General features: G+C 45.6%; 1 protein-coding gene across 2 annotated transcripts in view; it reads left to right on the top strand.

Annotated features, from left to right (window-relative positions):
* The first annotated feature begins 213 nt into the window (after window positions 1–213).
* Window positions 214–20,664, top strand: part of fgfrl1a (fibroblast growth factor receptor like 1a) — a 53,623-nt gene continuing 33,172 nt past the window's right edge. Inside the window, exons 1-2 of one of the 2 annotated variants that reach the window (XM_061835089.1) lie at window positions 214–406; window positions 3,407–3,495. In XM_061835089.1, the coding sequence (XP_061691073.1) occupies window positions 405–406; window positions 3,407–3,495 (91 nt within the window). In that variant the 5' untranslated portion in view covers window positions 214–404. Of the gene's footprint in view, window positions 504–3,406; window positions 3,496–20,664 lie in introns of both variants that reach the window. The other variant, XM_061835091.1, reaches the window with a different exon arrangement.

The raw sequence follows: 20,664 nt of genomic DNA, 5'->3' as shown, positions 1-20,664 counted from the left end.
AAAATCCAAACCCTAATATATTTGTGCCAGGGTTTTCTCTTAATAATATAATAATAATAATATTTGAACGCCCCGTCCCCGCTCCAAATGTGTCCCGGACGCGCCCGCGCTGCGAATGGCCAGCACGCTGATTGGCCTCGCCTGTGATTGGCTGAAAGTTGCCCCCCGAGGGGGCGGGGACAGTGAGGCGCAGCGCAGCCGCTTTTGTTTTGCTGCCTGCGGCTCAAAGTTGGAGGACGCCCGAGCGGACTTTGCTGCTGCTGCTGCTGCACCCGCGGCGCTTTTCAAATGGGACGAGCCCTTCCAATTAGTATTTGGAGCCATTAACATCCCAGTTTGGTTCGAATCCGGATCGAAATAATTCCTGGAAAAAGGCTCATCAGACTGCCGGATTTAAACCATTGATGTGAATATTCTTTCATTTTTTTTGGGGGGGGCGAGGGGGAAGATTTTTTTTTTTTTTTTTAAATCATCTGCTGGCTGGTGGAAATATTGTTGAAACTGTAAGTCATTGATATTATACTTTATCCACGATTGCACGCGTTATGTCTGAATATTATTTGCGCGCGTGTAAAAACTCTTTACACGTGTGTGGTTTTTTTTTTTTTTTTTTTTAGCAGGTGGACCGTTTTTAAGTGCTGATTGCAATCTCCATTTAGCCATCAAGTAGTTTCGGTTCTTCAGAAATTGACGCAGTGGTTGAGCAAATGTAAAGATTTGTATTTTGCAAGAAACAAGATTTCTTTAAACGTTTATTAATTATATTTGTTACACAAGAGGCTCGAAGTTGACTTTTTCTAGGACTTTCTGACCGATGTAGCGGATTTCGCCATCAAATTTTGTAATATCAAAACAGTATTTGATAAGACAACACATGTAATGACTTAATACTTATTAAATAGTAAGCTATGAAGTAAAAAGATGCTCCTATGTTGGACAGGTGGACATCATTAATCCCTGCAAGTCATACACTTAAAAAAAAAAAAAAACCTCCATCACACTTATTTTAATTTATGCTTTTTAATACTATGTACACCATAGCTTTATTTAGCTTCTTTATGCTGATGATTATTATTTCTACATAGTTAAAAATGTTTTGGGGTAGGTTTTTTTTTTTTTTGTGTTGCACAGTGGGCCCTTTAAGAGCATAATTTCAATCATCTGTATGAGCTACATATCATACACTTGACAAAAAATGTATGTGCTACATATTGTAGACTCGACAAAAAATGTACCTTCTAATAAACAAAATTTTTATACTATCACATCACATTATAGCACATATTAGCCACACAGTTTGCTTATTTCCTCACAAACTCATGTTCAAGCTCTGCTTTGTTATTCAATGACAAAATAAGCAAAGTTGTGACATTGAAACTAAGAAGAAGAAAAAAATTGACGCTGTCTCCTTACCGAGAATTGGTAATATTTAGTGGCTCTCCTGAAAAGGTGACGTCAGGAAGAATAAATAACACAAGAGGCTCTTCCAGACTTTTTACATGGGATTGCTGTAGTTTCCGGCCTACGGAGCGCACCTTATTATAAGCCTCACCCAGTATATTTGTAAAGGAAATACCATTTGGTACATACATAAGCCGCACCCGTGTAAAATCCACAAGTGCCCACATTAAAACACGAGATATTTACAAAGAAAGACTGTACACAGAAAGCGTTTTCAAAGTTTTAATACCTTAGCTTAACATGGGAACAACACGGTAGCACGAACAAACCTGGTTTAAAAAAAACATACAGGTTAAAAAAAACCAGCCGTAGCAACAAGGTAGCATAGCACCAACAGGGCTGGTTTAAAAAAAAAAAAAAAAAAAAAAAAAAAACTAAATCACTGAGAGGCGGCAGTAACACAGCAGCAATACGCTAATGCTAGCACGGCGCTAGCAGGGTCGGTTAAAAAAAAAAAAAAACATACCGATAAAAATTACTGAGATGTGGCAGCAACACAGCACCAACACACTAATGCTAGCACGGCGCTAACAGGGTCGGTTAAAAAAAAAAACATACCGATAAAAATTACTGAGATGTGGCAGCAACACAGCACCAACACACTAATGCTAGCACGGCGCTAACAGGGTCGGTTAAAAAAAAACATACCGATTAAAAATTACTGAGATTTGGCAGAAACACGCTAACAATAGCGTGGCGCTAACAGAACTTACCGGTAAAAGTCACTTCCTCGGCACATATATTCCACTGGTCTCACTCTTTCCTACCATTTCCGATCGAGTGCCCCCTTGCGGCCGTTGGGAGGAATGCACAAATTAGCCACATCACCACATAAACCACAGGGTTAAAAACGTGTGGGGAAAAAAAAAAAAAAAGACGCGGTTTATTGGTCGGAAATTACGGTAAATGAAAGTTGCGACGCTGTCCAGTGAGCCCGAATAGAAGCCGAAACGAGACTCGTCTGTACGGGACAGGTGGATGTCATAAAAGTAAATCAACGTTGTAGTCGGCGGACACCTCCGTCCAGTTTTGGCGAGTTTATTTACCAGCCATCGCCTGGAACGCGTGGGATTTGTTGGAGAAGCTCCGGGGATGACAGGAGACGTGGTGCCCTTTGACCTTTCTATTCGCTTCTTTTCACCCTTCTTTGTCCACCAAAGAGTGCGAGCGCAGTGCTGAAATGGCAAAAAGTGGAAATTTTGGGGAGTGGGGGGGGGGGAGGTAGGGGGACTTGCAGTATATATATGAGGAAAAGTAATACTACAAGAATGTGGTCATCATAAGCGGAAAATGTGGTCATAAAATGAGGGGGAAAGTCATAATATGAGCGGAAAGCTTCACTTTTACCTTGGAAAAGAATATTACAATAAAAAGTCGGCTCTCATGTGAGTATCAGAGGAAAAAAATGGTTAAAATGACAAGAAAAGTCATTTTATGAGAAGAAAGTTGGCATAAAAATGTAAATGAAGTACAAAAAATTGCAATTCAAATTAATGTAACTCTACAATAAAATAGAAACAATAAAAAGTCAGGTTATGACAATAGAGATGGGATACCATGATGAAAAAAAAACAATATTACTGGAATAAAGTTGGAATATAATGAGGAAGAAGTTGTGATGCTACGAGAATGCAGTTATAGTACTGAGAGAAAACTAAATAAAAAGTAAAAACAGAATACTATGAGATGAAAACAATATCGTAATACTATGAGACAGAGCTTACGCTATTATGATCAAAAGTAATTTTACAAGCGTTCCGAGAAGAAAAAAGTCACAATATCAGATTGAAAAAGTTTCCACTGATGCTTTGGCAACAAGTTTGGGAAGGAGTAAAAGATTGCGTGAGTGATTCAAAAGCACCTTTCAAGTTGAAAGTAGCTGACAAGAAGCACGACGTGACGACAATAAACAAGAGCCGACGTTTTTGAATTTTTTTCTTGTCAGGATGAAGATGTCAAAATCTGGCGTGATGACGTCAGCGCGCTTGCTGCTGCTGCTGCTGGAGTTCATCTCGATGAGCGGCGCGGCCCGAGGTCAGTCACGTCCCCGACGTACTTTCTGCCTCCTACTGCGCCATGAAATCACGGGCCGTATACACGACGTCTCTGCAATTATTCTTCATGTCATATCATTTGGAAAAAAAAAAAAAGATACTTACAGTATAGGGCGGCATGGTGCCTCAGCTGGAAAGCATTGGCCTCCCAGTTCTGAGGTCCCCGGTTCAATCCCGGACCCGCCTGTGTGGAGTTTGGATGTTCTCCCCGTGCCTGCGTGGGTTTCCTCCGGGCACTCCGGTTTCCTCCCACATCCCAAAAACATGCAACATTAAATTAGACACTCTAAATTGCCCATAGGTGTGATTGTGGGTGTGACTGTTTGTCTCTATGTGCCCTGCGATTGGCTGGCAAACAGTTCAGGGTGTGTCCCCCGCCCTCCTGCCCGTTGACAGCTGGGATAGGCTCCAGCACTCCCAAGACGCTCGTGAGGATAAGCAGCAAAGAAAATGGATGGATGCATTAATTAGACACTCTAAATTGCCCCTAAGTGTGATTGGGAGTGCGATTGGTCGTTTGTCTGCATGTGCCCTGCGATTGGCTGGCAACCAGTTCAACGTGTACCCCGTCTCCTGCCTGTTGACAGCTGGGATAGGCTCCAGCATTCCCCATAACCCTTGTGAGGCTAAGCGGCGAAGAAAATGGATGGATGGATTAATTGGACACTCTAAATTGCCCATCGGTGTGATTGTTAGTGCGGCTGTTTGTCTCTCTGTGCCCTGCGATTGGCTGGCAACCAGATCAGGGTGTGTCCCGCCTCCTGCCCGTTGACTGCTGGGATAGGCTCCAGCACTCCCTGCAACCCTTGTGAGGATAAGCGGTAAAGAAAATGGATAGATTGATAGAAAGAGGATATATAAGTATTGGCGTGGTCTTCCAGTCAAAACAATGCGAGCACGCTTCCGGACCCTAGTTATTCTTTTATTTAATTTTTTAAAAAAATTTTTAAGGGGGGGGGGGGACATTTTCAGTTAGAGGAAATTTGCAAGGTCGCTAAATGTATCAGTCAAACGCTCGCCAATGTTTTTTTGGGAAGTAGGCCCGTTTCTGCTTGGTCCAGGAGGCACCGGCTCGCCATGATGGGTCAATACTGAATTCAGTTGCAATGAAAATGATTGATTGATTGCCTTTTCTTATATAAATGTCAATAATGATCATTATTCAGTATTTTATAACTGGATGATTGTTTTGTTTTTTTTTTCGGTGAAAAGTGCTGTATGACTACAACTTAGTTTAATTGGCGTTAGGATTGGAAAAATAGAAAAACGGAGCAGCGCAAACGGCAACTGCGCCCGCACACGCAGATCAGCAGACGCCGAGCGCCGGGGCGGAAGCTGCCGAGATCACGCCGCTGATGGTTTTTCTGGCCACAAGAAAGCGGCATTTGGCGGCGGGCGCCACGCAGGCACGGGGCTCAAAGTAAACACGAGGGGCCCGTAGATGAGATTAGAGCCCGAGCGATGGTCGCGAGGCATTTCCTCCTCCTCGCTGGAAGGCGGGCAGGAAGTGACGGCGGAAGGCAGGAAGGATGCATCGCAGCGGGAGAAAACAAAACAGGAGGCCGAATGAGCGGGGAAAGCCCCTTTCGCGCCGGCCGACTCGGTACCGGGTTTTTCCTGGGTCAAATGTTGGCGGAGGTGGCGCCGTTCTGGTCAGTCCCACCCACTGGGTCGGATAAAAACCTTTTCTGTGGGCAGACACGCTGACTGCGAGGCAAAAGTCCCTCAAAATCATTGGCGATCCCGCACCGCGGCCTTGAAAATCAATCGGCAATGATAGATATTAGCGGAAAGGGTGATGGACATTTGGACGGCAGCTGCGGAGGTCCCAAAGGCCAACGTTTGCTTTTTACGCTCGCACTTAACGAGGGCAACTCAGCCTCCGTTTTAAAGTTTGCTGCCATTTTGCTGCTACACGTTAAAGCCTCGCCCGCTGCTAGCTTAAGGTAAACTGATCGGATCACTTGATTGTGTTCCAGGACTTTTCTCCTTCCTTTCAGTTTTTCCCTCTCATATCCTGAATGTTTCCGTGTGAGATGACGCGAGGACCCTCTCTCATTCTCACCGGTTCGAGACACGCTTGAACAAAAATAGCCTAGCAGGCCTCGACTTAGCATCGGTAATTCTGTGTCGTTAGCATGTGGTTTCGGCTTGGCGACGACATCGTCGCCACACGTTGTGTTTTGCAAACCTTACACAACGCAAATTACTCTCGCGCGCTCTTATAATGTCAACCGTGTAAGGACTGCAAGATCTCGATTAATACATTAAACGATTAAGAGCCCCATCCCGTGACTTTTGTCCGTGGCGAGCTTCTTGTTTGGGTTTGTTTGTCGCTCAGCCCGCCCCGCCGCGGTCCTGATGTGTTCCCGTAGAGACCGAACCTCAAGTCAAATATAAGACTCGGCTGACAGAATTAGAAGCCGTCTGTCATTGTTGTGGCGCAGCATAGCTGACATGTGCGAACCTCCCCGGCCGCCCCCGAAATCCGCCCCGCCTTCGCCCTCGTCCGTCGCCTCAGTGCCAGCTGCTGATGTGGAATCCACACGGCGGGGGGAATGTGAGAGCAGAGTGAGAGATGTGGGGGTGGGTTTACGCCGATGGGTCCGCAGAGACCACAACTCTTATGGCGCCGGATCCGGCGACCTAACTTTTTTTTTTTTTTTTCATACAATTGATAGAATTCCTGTCCCATGTGGCCTCGCGTTGCTTTGGTTTTCGGGTGAACCGTTACAATCATTGCGAAAGTCCAAATTTCAATCAGAGTGCGGGATTTCGGGGGTGGGGGGGGGTGCACGGAACCAGGTTTGGAACTCCGAGCCAAAATGGACAGAGGGAAGCCTTGCTGGAAGGTCTGTGAAACCTCACCAAACAAACAAGAGAGCTAAGGATAATATTGAGAAAAAAACCAAAACAAAAAGTACTCCAATGCAATGAAAGAAGTAAATTTTAATCTTCCATAATTACAGTCAAGCATAGAGAACTTTTTTTTTTTTACTTTTAAATGTAAAGAAATGTTATTGAGTCATCTGAGCCAAAATGGATGTCACGTAAGTTAGGAAACGCGTGTGATTCATCAGAGCCAAACAATACAGAAAGGCAATCTTAACATGCATCCATTTTCTTAGCCGCTTATCCTCACAAGGGTCACGAGGAGTGCCGGAGCCTATCCCAGCTGTCAACTGGCAGGAGGCGGGGTACGCCCTGAAATGGTTGCCAGCCAATCGCAGGGAATATCGAGACAAACGGTCACACTCACAATCACACCTTAGGGCAATTTAGAGCGTCCAATTGATGTTGCATGTTTTCGGGATGCGGGAGGGAACCGGAGTGCCCGGAGAAAAACCACGCAGGCACGGGGAGAACATGCAAACGCCACACAGGCGGGTTCGGTATTGAACCCAGGACCTCAGAACTGTGAGGCCAACGGTTTACCGGCTGATCCACTGTGCCGCCGCAATCTTAACAGTGTAAAAAAAAAAAAAATATTTGGACCGCTACTTAGTTGGTTGGTGCTTGCTTACTTGCTTGGTTGGTTGGTTGTTGGTTGGTTGGTTGGTTAGGTGGTCAGATGGTCACATGTCGGGTTGTTACTTGGCGGGTTTGTTGCCTGGTCCATTGGTAGTTCGTTTGGTTGGTTGGATCCTTGTTGTGTTTGGTAGTTACGTTTTGTTACATGGTGGGGTAGTTACTTGGTTGGTTATTCATTATTTTGGTATTTTGGTTCAAGGTAAGAGAGATATTTGAAGGGATATTGCACCCAAGGATAAAAGACAGGGAATGCACGTTTGTGCTTAGCCCGGAGGGGGGTGAGCTCACCTGTAGAAGTCCACCTTGTCAATTTCAGGGTACTGGTTCTCGATCTTGGCGTGAACGTGGCTGATTGGTTGACTGATTGGGTAGCTTCTTGGTTGGTTGTTTTGTTAGATACTTATCGTAATTTCCGGCCTACAGACCGCACCTGATTATAAGCCTCACCCTGTACGTTTGTAAAGGAAATACCATTTGGTACATACATAGGCCACACCTGTGTAAAAGCCACAAATTTCCACATTGAAATCCACACTGAAACGTAAGATATTTACAAAGAAAGATGATACACAGAGAGTTTAACGCTAGTGCCGCCGGGCTAACGCTAGCGCCACCGCGCTAATTCAAGCGCCGTGCTAACAGGGCTGTTTAAAAAAAATATACATGACAAATTTACAAACCAAAAGCGTACACAGAGTTTTCAAAGTTTTAATACCTTAGCTTAGCTTAATATAGCAACAAGACGGTAGCACAAACAGGGCTGTTAAAAAAAAAAAAAAAACAACAAAAAAAACATACTGGTAAAAATCACTGAGACACGGCACTAACACAGCACCAACACGCTAGCACAGCACTAACGTGGCTGGTTAAAAAAAAAAAACATACCTAAATCACTGACACGTGGCAGTAACACAACACCAATACGCTAGCGCAGCGCTAACAGGGCTGGTTAAAAAAAAAAAAAACATACCTAAATCACTGACACGTGGCAGTAACACAACACCAATACGCTAGCGCAGCGCTAACAGGGCTGGTTAAAAAAAAAAAAAACATACCGGTAAAAGTCACTTCCTTGGCATATATATTCCACCGGTCTCACTCTTACCTTTTCCGCTCGAGTGCCCCCTTGCGGCCGTTAGAAAAAAAAAAATGCGCAAATTAGCCGCATCACCGCATGAGCCGCAGGGTTGAAAGCATGTGAAAAAAGTTGCGTCTTATAGGCCGGAAATTAAGGTGGTACTTTGGTTGATTTATAACTCAGTCGGTCGGTCGGTTGGGTAGGGTTAGGGTTACGGTTACTTGGTTGGGTTGTGACTTAGGGTGGGTCTTTGTTTTGTTTTGTTGGTTGTTTTTGTGTGTTGTGCATGTCTTGGGCAATTAGTTTGGTCGGCTCGTTGTTTAGCGAGTCGTTTGGCTGCGCAGATGCGGCTCAGAAGCGGTGCCCGCGTGGTTAGCGCCGGACGCGGTTGCTTGAGCCGCGCTAATGACTCCCCATCACACGGCGCTCAGCCCATTATTACGCGCTTGTAATCCTCGTGTCGTACCGGCGGTGTTGTTGTCACAGCGGGACACAACGGCTCCATTCTTTATCCAGACTTCATTCATTCTCCCGCGGACGTAATCTCCACAGCCACTTACGCGCATTAGCGAGCTCTTTGCGCCGAAGGCGAGGTCGGGGTTGAGGGGGGTCGGCGGCGAAGGGGATCAGTGGAGCGTTTCAGTCAAATTGTACGATTTTTTTTTTTTTTTTTTGTCATTTGAAAAGCATATCCGTGCAACGATTACCCTTAAAATTTCTTGAACTCCGTGTTATGAATCATTTTGGCCTCAAGTGTGTGTTTCAGGTTCCAGAAGACTGCTGGAATAAATCACGGCGTTATATGTAGTAGTACAGTTCCCATCTTAAAATGATCATCCATTCAAATGTGACATTATTTTCGGAGTAGTGTTACTGTTGTGTCTGCTCCTTTGCACGACAGTCCCGGGACGCGTCAAACTTCAAACTCGAGTGGTTTTTGTTGTTCTCGTCCACTTTGATGATACGAAAGCTTTCGAACATTCTTAACTGTTTGCGTCAGGATGAGAGACGGGCGGGGAGAAAAAAAAAAAAAAAACAAAACTACGAGAGGCGCAGAAAGCAGGCAAGCGGAGACGTTGGCGCACGCTGGCAAGTAGAATTGACATGATGACTGATGCGTGTGTGTTTGAATCCACTGTCAGTCAACACATTTCAAAGTTTTATTTTTTTGTGTCACAATATGTACGTCATTGTTTAAGGTAACATGCTATTTATTCAGTAGCCAAGCATGAGTTAACGCCATCGGGTACGTTTGTTACTTAGTTAGTCACAAAGTCACTCATAACTATGTTAGTTAGTTGGTAGGATGAATGGTTACTTGGATATATGGTTGGTTACATATTTAGTTTATTGTGCGCAATTAGTTGTGATAATTGTTGTTGTAATGAACTTGTTTGGTAAATAAGTGGCGGCACAGTGGGGCAGCTGGTAAAGCCTTGGCCTCACGGTTCTGAGGTCCCGGGTTCGATCCCGGCCCCGTCTGTGTTGAGTTTGCATGTTTTCCTCCTTCCTCCTCTTCTACCAACGGGGCGGACCCAAATGCAGGACTCCAAGACGAGGGCATGATGTTAGGCGTGGTTTTATTTCAAACACTTGTCGATTCCAAAAAGCGGTCCAAAACAAGGAAGAGGTACAGATACGCTAGGCTAGGCAGCATCCAAAAAGATGTAAAGCAAGGTCCGATGACTATGGGGCAAACTAATGAGCATAACAGGACGTGATTAACAAAAGGACACAGAATCGCTGTGATGAGGATGGCTCAACACTACTAACTAACTACTAACCCTTACTCTCAGTGGTGGAGAATCCTATGGCAGTGAACGCAACACACTCGCACAAGGCAACGAACTGGCAACTGCCAGTAACAAACTCTAAACTTAAATACATGGTCTAATTAGAGTCCAAATGGAAAAACCCTGTGACAGGTGACGGGTGTGGCACCGCCCAGAGCGGTGGCCAGGCCACGCCCCTCTTGGCAGTGGTCCAGCCTTGCTCATGACAATTCCGGTTTCCTCCCACATCCCCAAAACATGCAACATTAATCGGAGACTCTAAATTGCCCCTAGGTGGGATTGTGAGCGCCGCTGTGTGTCTCTATGTGCCCTGTGCCTTGGGTGGTGACCGGTTCAGGGTGTACCCTGCCTCCTGCCCGTTGACAGCTGGGATAGCCTCCAGCGCTCCCTGCCACCCTCGTGAGGATAAGCGGCAAAGAAAATAGATGGATGCTAAATAAGTTACCGTAATTCCCGGCCTACGGAACGCACCTGGTTATAAGCCTCACCCAGTACATTTGTAAAGGAAATACCATTTGGTACATACATAGGCCGCAGGCGTGTAAAAGCCGCAGGTGGCCACGTTGAAACCGACATTGAAACATGAGTTATTTACAACGATGGTACACAGAGAGTTTAATGCTAGCGCCGCCGTGCTAATGCTAGCTAGTGCCGCCGCGCAAACGCCGCGCCAAGAGGGCCGGTTAAAAAAAAAAAAAAAAACATATTGGTAAAAATGACTGAGATACGCTAGTGCAGTGCCAAGAGGGCCGGACCGGTAAAAGTCACTTCCTCGGCACATATATTTTGCCGGTGTCACTCTTACCTTTTCCACTCGAGTGCCCCCTTGCGGCCGCCAGAAAAAAATGCTCAAATTAGCCGCATAAACCGCAGGGTTGAAAGCGTGCGGGGGGGAAAAAAATTCGCGGCTTACCATCCGGAAATTACGCTAGGTACTACAACTTGGTTGGTTTGTTGTTAGTTTGACACGGCACAAAAGGCGAAGTGGTCGTCAGTTCGTCACGGGGCACAAATATTTACAGAATACAATTTAAGGGGGGAACTAAACCATCTGCAGTCAGCCGAATGTACCATTTTTACATATTTATTAAGTACATTGTACAGACAGTGTTGTTCACAACGACAAATCCGCAGGCCTCGGGACGGCGTCACAGCAGTAGGGGGGTTAAAGGTGAAAGGAAGCCGTCATCCGACGGGACGCTTCATTAGACGGGGTGGGGGTGGGGGGGGGGCGCTCTTTTGTTTGAATGCTTTTAAGCCCGGCGAGACACCGAGAGGACCGCGAGGGGCGGGGCTTAGGGACAAGACACACGCGGATCAACAAACGCACTTAGTCACGGCTCAGGATTTGCGAGGAATGCGGGAGGTGGGCACGGCGCGTCGACGTGTGTTGGCTGCGTGCGCGGAATGTCCGACTCCCCACCCGGTCAACCAGAAAACACACACACGCAGGTGGGGAGGACGAAGATTTAATACTCGACATACTCAATCGTCATCATCACCTTTCACATACTTCATCTTTTCCTTATTTCTATTACCCCCCCCCCCCCCGCGTTACAGTCGTCCAGTGTTGTATTTAGAAAAAAAATTGTGCTTACGCGGTCGGGTTAACTTTTTTGTGGGGGGGGGTGGTTGAAAAGTTTAAAAATTTGCAGTTGACGCAGGTGCGGGGGGCAGGGGGGAGTCCACCCAAAAAAAAAAAAAAATCAATTTGTATCATTCCCCCACTCCACCCCTTCATTAGTAGAAAAATTAAACGACAATGACATTATTGAAACCGACTTTTTACTTTTTTTTGTTTGTTTTTTTCCCCACTTCTGGGATTTGCTTTATTTCCCCTGATCATTAAAGAGCGCCATGGTTACCGAAGGGGGGGGGGGGGGGGGACAACATCCCTTCATTTTATCCCTTGAAACCTGCTGAACGGGGGTCTCGCGCTCTCGTGGCGCCATCTTGCAACAACGTGGGAGGCGACAACGGCAGGTGTGTGTGTGTGTGTGTGTGTGGCTTGTGTGTGTTGATGTGGATGATGGTTTTTTTGTGTGTGTTTGTGTCTGTCTACAAGCAGATGTACGTGAATGTGTGTATGTGGTTGTGTGAGTGTGATTTTTGCATGTGTGCTTGTGCAAGCGGTGATGTGTGACCGCGTGGGTGTGTGTACTAACACGTGTTAATGAGTAATAGCCTTTACCTCCAGAGAAGCTGATAAACGTCAGGTCGAGGACGGCTACACACACACACACGCCATCACACAAATGAAATAAACATGTTAGCTGATAACACTCAATTTGACAAACAGTTAAAAGCATTCTGGGGGTTGTCGGCGAACAAAGTTGAAGTTTTTTTTTTTGTTTTGTTTTCTTCCACTGGCGTCCAACTGGGCGTAGGATGGATGCAAGTGGAAGTTGAAGGTCAGCGTGACCGCCGCAAACGCATTCCCGGGCTGTTGCAGTGAGTTGACGCGCCGGCAGGATGCGCGAATCGGGTTCCGCATCCCCCCCCAAAAAATACTTACAACTAAGCCGCGCGTGTGAGCGCCAAGATCACGGCGGTTGGAAACGGACGCAACAAGGTCGACAAGGAGTTTAGGGTTAGCCTGCTGGGCCAAGGTAAAGATAAGGACTAGACACGGGTGGATTGAGTAACCCTGTAGGTTTAGTGTTTGTGGAACAATCTGAAGGAAGGCAAGAACGAGTTAGGCAAGAACCCGATTGGGGGGGGGCGGAAAGGATGGGACAAGGTAGCGATTGTTTGAAATTGTTTAGCTAGCCAGGAAAGCCTCGTTGAGATAAAAAATCTTCTTTACAAGACTGGCCTGAGGTCATTGTAAGAGACAGGTGGAACAATCTTGTAAAGGGACTGAAGATTTTACCCGAAACAGGATGGCATGGAGACACAGGTGAAAGGAAGTAGACAAAGAGCTAGCTTTAGACACAAGGGCAACAAGCTAATGGTAAGGTCTACCCACGTGTGGATTGAGTAACCCTGTAGGTTTAGCGTTTGTGGAACAATCTGAATGAAGGCAAGAAGCTGATGGGACAAGGTAGCGAGGCAAGGGCAACAAGCTAATGGTAAGACACGGGTGGAAAAAGGGAGGCAGAGAACTGATGGTAGCGACGAGAGGAACTAAATAGAACCAGGTGCCAGGTGGAGTTGGTGGTTAGCCTCCTGAGCCGAGGTAAAGATAAGGACTACGCACGGGTGGATTGAGTAACCCTGTAGGTTTAGCTTTTGTGGAACAATCTGAAGGAAGGCAAGAACGAGTTCGGCAAGAAGCTGATGGGACAAGGTAGCGATTGTTTGAAATTGTTTAGCCAGCCAGGAAAGCCTCGTTGAGATTAAAAATCTTCTTTGCAAGAGTGGCCTGAGGTCATTGGAAGACACAGGTGGAACAATCTTGCAAAGTGACTGATGGTTTTAATCGGAACAGGATGCCATGGAGACACTGGTCAAATGAAGTAGACAAAGCGCTATCTTTAGACACAAGTGGACCCGTTTCTTCACTTCCTTGCCAGACTCACCATTGCTCTGGGTTGTTGACCCCAAATATTTGAAGTCTTCCACCTTCGCTATCTCTTGTCCCTGTACCCTCAATCTCCCCCCCCCACCTCTCTCATTCTATAGTTGCCACAGCTCTGCAAGTCCCCTTTGTTCTTAAAAAAAAACAGAACTAGCACACTTTTCCTCCTTTCTTCAGGTATCTTCTTGCCCACTAGTATTCTGTTGAATAAGTGTCAAAAACTCCACAGCCACCTCTCCAAATTGCTTCCATACCTCCACCGGTATGTCATCAGGACCAACTGTCTTTCCATTTTCCATCCTTTGTGGTGCCCTTCAGGCTTCCCCCTTGCCAATCATTGCCACTTCCTGGTCCTTCACGCTTGCCTCTTCTACTCTTCCTTCTCTCTCATTATTATTCATTCTTCAACTTCCCAAAGTATTCTTTCCATCTTTTCAGCACACTGTAGGGATTAGAGACGGTGGCACTGAAGAAACAACAGGAAGCAGAACTGGAGGTGGCAGAAATGAAGATGTTGAGGTTCTCGGTTGGAGTGACCAGGTTGGATAGGATTAGAAATGAGCTCATTCGAGGGACGGCCAAAGCTGGATGTTTTGGAGACAAGGTTCGAGATAGCAGACTTCGATGGTTTGGACATGTCAAGAGGCGAGAGAGTGAGTATATTGGTAGAAGGGAACCGAGAACAAGAGGAAGACCAAAGAAAAGGTTGATGGATGTTGAGGGAAGACATGAAGACAGTGGGTGTTGGGAAGATGCTTGAGATGGGCTTAGATGGAAAAAGATGACACGCTGTGGCGACCCCTGTCAGGACAAGCCGAAAGGAAAAGAAGAAGAAGCAACAAACTAATGGTCGGACATGGTTGGAAGTAGGGAGGCAGAGAACTGACGGTAGTAGTGAGTGGAAGAAAATAGAACCAGGTCCTCGGTGGAGCTGATGGTTTAACACAGGACACTGGCGATATAAACTAGTAAAGGTACCGATTGCGTCACACAGGGGGAACGAGGTAGCACAGAGCTGATGGCGAGACGCAGGAAGGGGAAGTCGGGCAAAGAGATGATGGTTAGACAAAGGTGGAATGAAGCAGAGGTGATTCACACAACCGGAATAAAAATGGCCAGGGAGATAGAGGTCCTACTCAGATGGAACGAGGTAGGTAAGCAGATGACGTTAAGACAATAGCGAAATGCGGCAGAGTAGGTGCAAAGTTTTCTGGTGGAACCAGATGGGGTCAGATGGTCCGACACTTCTGGAATGAGGCTGGCAAGAAGCTGAAGGTAAGACAAGGAGAACAAACCAGTAAAGGGACTGGTTGCTTCTTACAGCTGGAACAAGGTAGCAAGAACCTGATGATCAGACACAGGTGGAGCAAGGTAGCTAAGGAGATGATTTTTGAATAAGCGGGACAAGGAAGGCAAGAAGGTGATGGTTTGGAGACTGGTGAAACAAGGTGGGGCTGATCTTCAGGTAGAGGAAGGATAAATGACTACGGTTGCGGTGATGTTGATTAGACACGGGTGACATAGCAGAGGCACATTCACGGGCAGACAGGAAATAGCAACCCACCGACATGAAAACAAAATGAATTCCGTAAACAGTCCCAACGTGCGACGAGATGACGGACAACGCAGGTGCGAGGGACCGTCTGACGTGAGCGACGACTCGAATGAAAAGCCTCGATTTGCAATCCGCCTCGCGGAGACCCTCCCCTCGCCTCCAGCGTGGCGCGTTGGCGCGCTACCAGCGGCTATTAGAGGAGGAAGCGGCTTTCGTACAGCGGTGAGCCCATTAGGGTTGTGAGTTCGAGTGTGTGTGTGGGCGTGAAGATGGCACACGAATCCACAAAATCACCCCCTGAGGCTTGATGTAAGCTGTCACAAAGGACTAGCAAGTAACAGTTAACGCGTGTGCGAGCACTTGCGCGCTATATACCAGTGTAAACCTACTGGACACTTCATTAGGGACACCTTACGACCCGACCCCAGTTATTCTTTTTCTTGCTTACGCGCACGCAAAAACGCACGTAGCTCCCGTCTGGCTTTCCAGCCAACCACAACAGCGGCCTCGCGACGGACCCTCCGGACCCTTCCAAGTCCGCTGTCTCTCGTCGTTATTTTATTACTCAGAGAAAATTGGCAACATTGAGCATTTTTTTTACTTTCTTTCCATCTATGGCGACTTTTGCTCCACACAAAACGACGCGTCGACGGAACTTCATGCCAAAGAAAGCCTAGCGCTAGCTAGTATATCATAAGAATATTTCATTAATTATATGTATGTATATATATTTTACAGGCGACATAGGTAGGAAAGCGTTGGCCTCACAGTTCTGAGGTCCCGGGTTCGATCCCGGCCCCACCTGTGTGGCGTTTGCATGTTCTCCCCGTGCCTGCGTGGCTTTTCTCCGGGCACACGGGTTTCCTCCCACATCTGCAGAAACATGCAATATTAATTGGACGCTCTAAATTGCCCGTAGGTGTGATTGTGATTGCGGCTGTTTGTCTCCGTGTGCCCTGCGATTGGCTGGCGACCATTTCAGGATGTACGAGGTCTCCTGCCCGTTGACAGCGGGGATAGGTTCTAGCACTCCCCGCAACCCTCGTGGGGATAAGCGTCAAAGAAAATGGATGATGGATTTTGTTTTAGTAGTCCTTATTAATTGTAGTATATTCAAATTGTTAGCTTTGTAGTATTATTGCTGAAGTCACTTTTTACCTTCTGTCATATCTGCAGAAAATATGTGCTTGCTGAAATTTTCATTTTTATTTTACCGGTCAGTCAGCCAAGTCATGCTGACCCGAAAAGGCAGAATCAAAGCCACTGGACTTTTCTTGTTTGATGATCAATCCAGCCATCCATTTTCTTTGCCGCTTGTCCTCACAAGGGTCACGGGGAGTGCCGGAGCCTATCCCGCATGTCAATGGGCAGGAGGCGGGGTACACCCTGAACTGGTTGCCAGCCAATCGCAGGGCACATGGAGACAAACAGTCGGACTCATAATCACACCTAGGGGCAATTTAGAGTGTCCAATTAATGTAGCACGTTTTTGGGATGTGGGAGGAAACTGGAGTGCCCGGAGAAAAGCCACGCAGGCACAGGGGGAGAACATGCAAACTCCACACAGGCAGGTCCGGGACTGAACCCGGGTCCTCAGAAGTGTGAGGCCAACGCTTTTACCAGCTGAGCCAACGTTCCGCCATTATTATTATTATCATCATTACTATTTAAACTCTTGCTTTCGGAAAACATTCCAAAATTACTTTGACGATGATGCTATCGGGGCAATGAAAGGCAAGTCGTGAAACGAGCGGCGCCGTGTCTTCCTGTCGTCAGGCTGCATTTTAACACATAAAAACAGATGTGTAGGTGCAACGCACACACACACACACATACGCGCGCACACGCAGATGTGCGATGACACTCAAACATCCTTGAAGGTGCTGCAGGATGTCACGTGGAAAGGACGAGAAAAGCCAAATGGACGAAACAGAATGGAAAGTTGTAAAAGGGAAATGCAACTTTCTTTCCTTTCCAGCCCGCTCACCCCCCCATCCCACCCCCCCCCCACACACACACTTTATGGGGGTTAAAAAAAAAAAATCATTGAAAAATAACAAAAGTAATAAGGTGAAAATTACAGCGGGAGAAATCAATGAATATTTAGAAAAAAAATTAAAAGTACAGGAAAAATGCTAACGTCACATGAAAACATTAGGTACATTGCTGTCATTGAACAAATGCCAAAGTAATCCATAAAATATATTTTTTAAATCAAATAATGCATTTTTACAAATGTGTATATAAATTAAAAAAATATAAAATTAGGCCGAAAAATACAAAAATATAAGACAGCATGTGTATTAAAACAGTTGGGACTGAATATAATAAATAGAAAATATGATCTTATTTTTAACATTTATTTAATTATTTTAATTATTATTTTATTATATAAATATAAACAATGAAAATCTTTGAAATAATAAAATACTGTACATGTAAAAATAAAAATGAATCTGACAAATCTTTTATTACGAAGTATGTCATAAGTATTAAATAAAAAAATACTCAATGTTGCACAAAATTAAGTACTGTAATGCCGGATAAGAATGTGTAAATAATAGATGCAATTGCGTGAGTTGATTTTAAAATGATTAGACCTAAAAATAAAAGATAAAAATACTTGAATTTTTTTGTTTTCCTGAGGCATCATAGAGCCAGTATTACCCCGCAAATATTAGAAAAAGACTGCTAAAATATGGCACCTCAAATGATTTCTCAAACTCTCCTTCGAAATTCCCATTCGCTATTTGTCAATGGCAAAAATTTCCAATTCAAAATCAAACTTTTATTTCTAGTGTGCCAAAATAAAAGATGAACACATGAAAAATCCAATTTGATGATTTGAAAACTATAAGTTGAACCCGGCAGGTATTGGCTGCAGCTTCTCGCAATTGTTTGATGATCCATCCATACATTTTCTTTGCCGCTTATCCTCACGAGGGAGTGCTGGAGCCTATCCCGGCTGTCAACGGGCAGGAGGCGGGTGGGGTACACCCTGAACCGGTCGAGAGTTTTTAGGTTTTTTTTTTTGTTGGGGGCTTTCTTTAACGGGGATCCCTCGCTGTACGGCGGTCAGAGGTAGAACCCGGGTTCAGTACCGTAAATCCTCGCCGGCTTGAACCGAGTAGCCGCCCTTTTCGCGAGCACGGCGGCGACCTAGCACGGCGGCCCTCGTCATCTTCCACGCCGCGTCGGAGAAACTTTCTCCCGTCGGTTCTGCCGTCCACCTCGGCGGTTTCCCTCGTCTGGTCCTTGCGGGCCCCGGTCCTACGCCGTAACAATTCCCGATACCGCGACGAACAATTGAAGCGGTGTTGACAGAAAGTTACGGGAACGTCGAAACGCGGCGTTTACGTTACGCATGTTCACATTCAAAGAAAGGAGACGACCACGACGTCGTCGGAGATGGAATCGCTTTTCCGTTGAGGAGTTTGCACGTTTTTGTTTTCTCTTCACTGGAGGGAAAGGTTAACGGTCCAAAACCGAGCGGTTCACCGAGGGGTCCTGCTCCTGTGAACCTTAACTATGTGTGTGTGTGAGAGAGAGAGAGAGAGAGAGAGAGAAAGAGAATGTGAGTGTGTGTGTGTGTATAAATCACTCCGGAGCGATAAAGTGCTGATATATGACTCGGCCAGAGAAGGAGAGTGTGAATGAGCCTGACGAGGGGAGTGATGTGGAGGAACGGCCTCGCGAGGGTCGGGTCGTTTGGGGGGTGGGGGTGGGGGTGGGGGCTGTCGGAGGGAATGAGATTTCAATCTGTTGGAAGCAGCGGAGAAAAGGGCAAAGGGAACAACATGTGGAGGGAGCGCTGGGAACAAAAAAAAAAAAAAAAGAAAAAAGAAAGAGGGGAGGCGTGGCAAGCAGGGCCTGGAAATGTACAGTTAGCAGCGTTAGTTTTCGGCAGTGAGGTCGATGCAAATCCATCCATTTTCTTACTTGCTTATCCTCACGAGGGTCGCGGGGAGTGCTGGAGCCGATCCCAGCTGACACCCTGAACTGGTTGTCATCCAATCGCGGGGGCGTCAGCCAATCACACCTACGGGCAATTGAGAGAGTCCGGTTAATGTCGCGTGTTTTTGGGATGTGGGAGGGAACCGGAGTGCCCGGAGGAAACCCACGCAGGCACGGACAGAACATGCAAAGTACACAAAAGCGGGTCCAGGATTGAACCCAGGACCTCAGAACTGCGAGGCCAACGCTTTGCAAATATTACACCAAAATATTGGAAAATAATTCTGTTTCAAAATATCCTTAAAATACGAGACCAAAATATTCAAAAGAACGTCAAAATATGAAACGCAGAAGCAAAATAAAGGAATATTCGATACATGAGCATTTAAAGTAATAGACAAATGTATTTTTTTTTTTTTAAAAAAAGACTTTTAGGCAGAAGTACTGGTATTTAAAAAAAAAAAAAAAAATCTCTGAAAATACTCAAACATGGACACCAATATTTTAAAATGGAACTCAGCAGATCAAAAATAAAATATTACAAATCTATAGAACAAAAGAAAAAAAGAAAACATTGCAGAAATATTTAAAAACAGTATTATATCATATAACTAGATTAAAAACTAAAAGTACGTTTAAAAATATAGGAAAAAAATACAAAAACATTAAAGATAATAAATTGTCAAAAATCTGAAAAAGTAAGGTTTTTACAATTTTTTTGTACTATAAAAAATTAAATATTAGACCAAAACATTTAAATAACAAATCAAAAATACAAAATTATATATAGTAATTGTTGGCACATGAATGAGGCGTGTCCCTTTCCATCATGGCAGGACCACCACAGTCGGTCCCCTGAGATCAACGAGATTGCGTTCAAGTCATCTGTGGCTCATCTTCTGCCCTTTCTCACGTCAAATTGATATTTATACAATTCCGTACACACATTTGAGACAAACAATATGACCCAAAAAATAAACAATTTGACCTCTTGATTGAGTCTTTTAAAAAAACGGCAACCAGGAAATTGCCCACAAACAAACGGAAAGGAGCTTTCCTTGGCGGAGCTCTCTCGTGTGCTCACTCAACTTGTGTGCGTCAGCTGCAGCTAAAATTCGGTCCGCTCCACTGGAGTCCGAAACGAAGCAAAGCGGGATATTTCTGTGCGCGGCGTTTGCTCATTAATAACTCGCCATTTGACTCAGGCGAGTTTCGGGACGAGCGTCCGTGCGAATTGGGCCGCTTTATTCAGAAAGTTTGGATGTCAGCGCGTTGGCTCATTGTTGGAGGAGTCGTGAGAAGACGCCACCCCTTCCTTCTCCTTCTCTTCCTGTCCTCCGCTCCTCTGCTGTATTTTACCACCCCCCCCCCTCGCTCTCCAGCCTCACACTCCCACTCTCGAAAAATTCCGCCATCATTTTAGACAGTACACTTTGATTTTTTTTTTTTTTTTTTTAAAGAGACAGGAAGCGATTATGTGGCGACGCCCCCTGCCGTTTAGTACAAAAGGAGAATTACAGCGGGCTAATTCCATCCATCCATCCATTTTCTTTGCTGCTTATCCTCACGAGGGAGTGCTGGAACCTATCCCAGCTGTCAACGGCCAAAACTGGCCGCCGGCCAATCGCAGGGCACACGGAGACAAACGGCCAATCGCGCTCGCAATCACACCTAGGGGCAATTTAGAGAGTCCAATTTCATGTTGCATGTTTTTGGGA

The sequence above is a fragment of the Syngnathoides biaculeatus genome, chromosome 11 (genome assembly GCF_019802595.1).
Source record: "Syngnathoides biaculeatus isolate LvHL_M chromosome 11, ASM1980259v1, whole genome shotgun sequence".
Lineage (NCBI taxonomy): Eukaryota > Metazoa > Chordata > Actinopteri > Syngnathiformes > Syngnathidae > Syngnathoides > Syngnathoides biaculeatus.
Note: the sequence above shows the minus strand (reverse complement) of the source record. Positions and strands in the feature narration are given on the sequence as shown.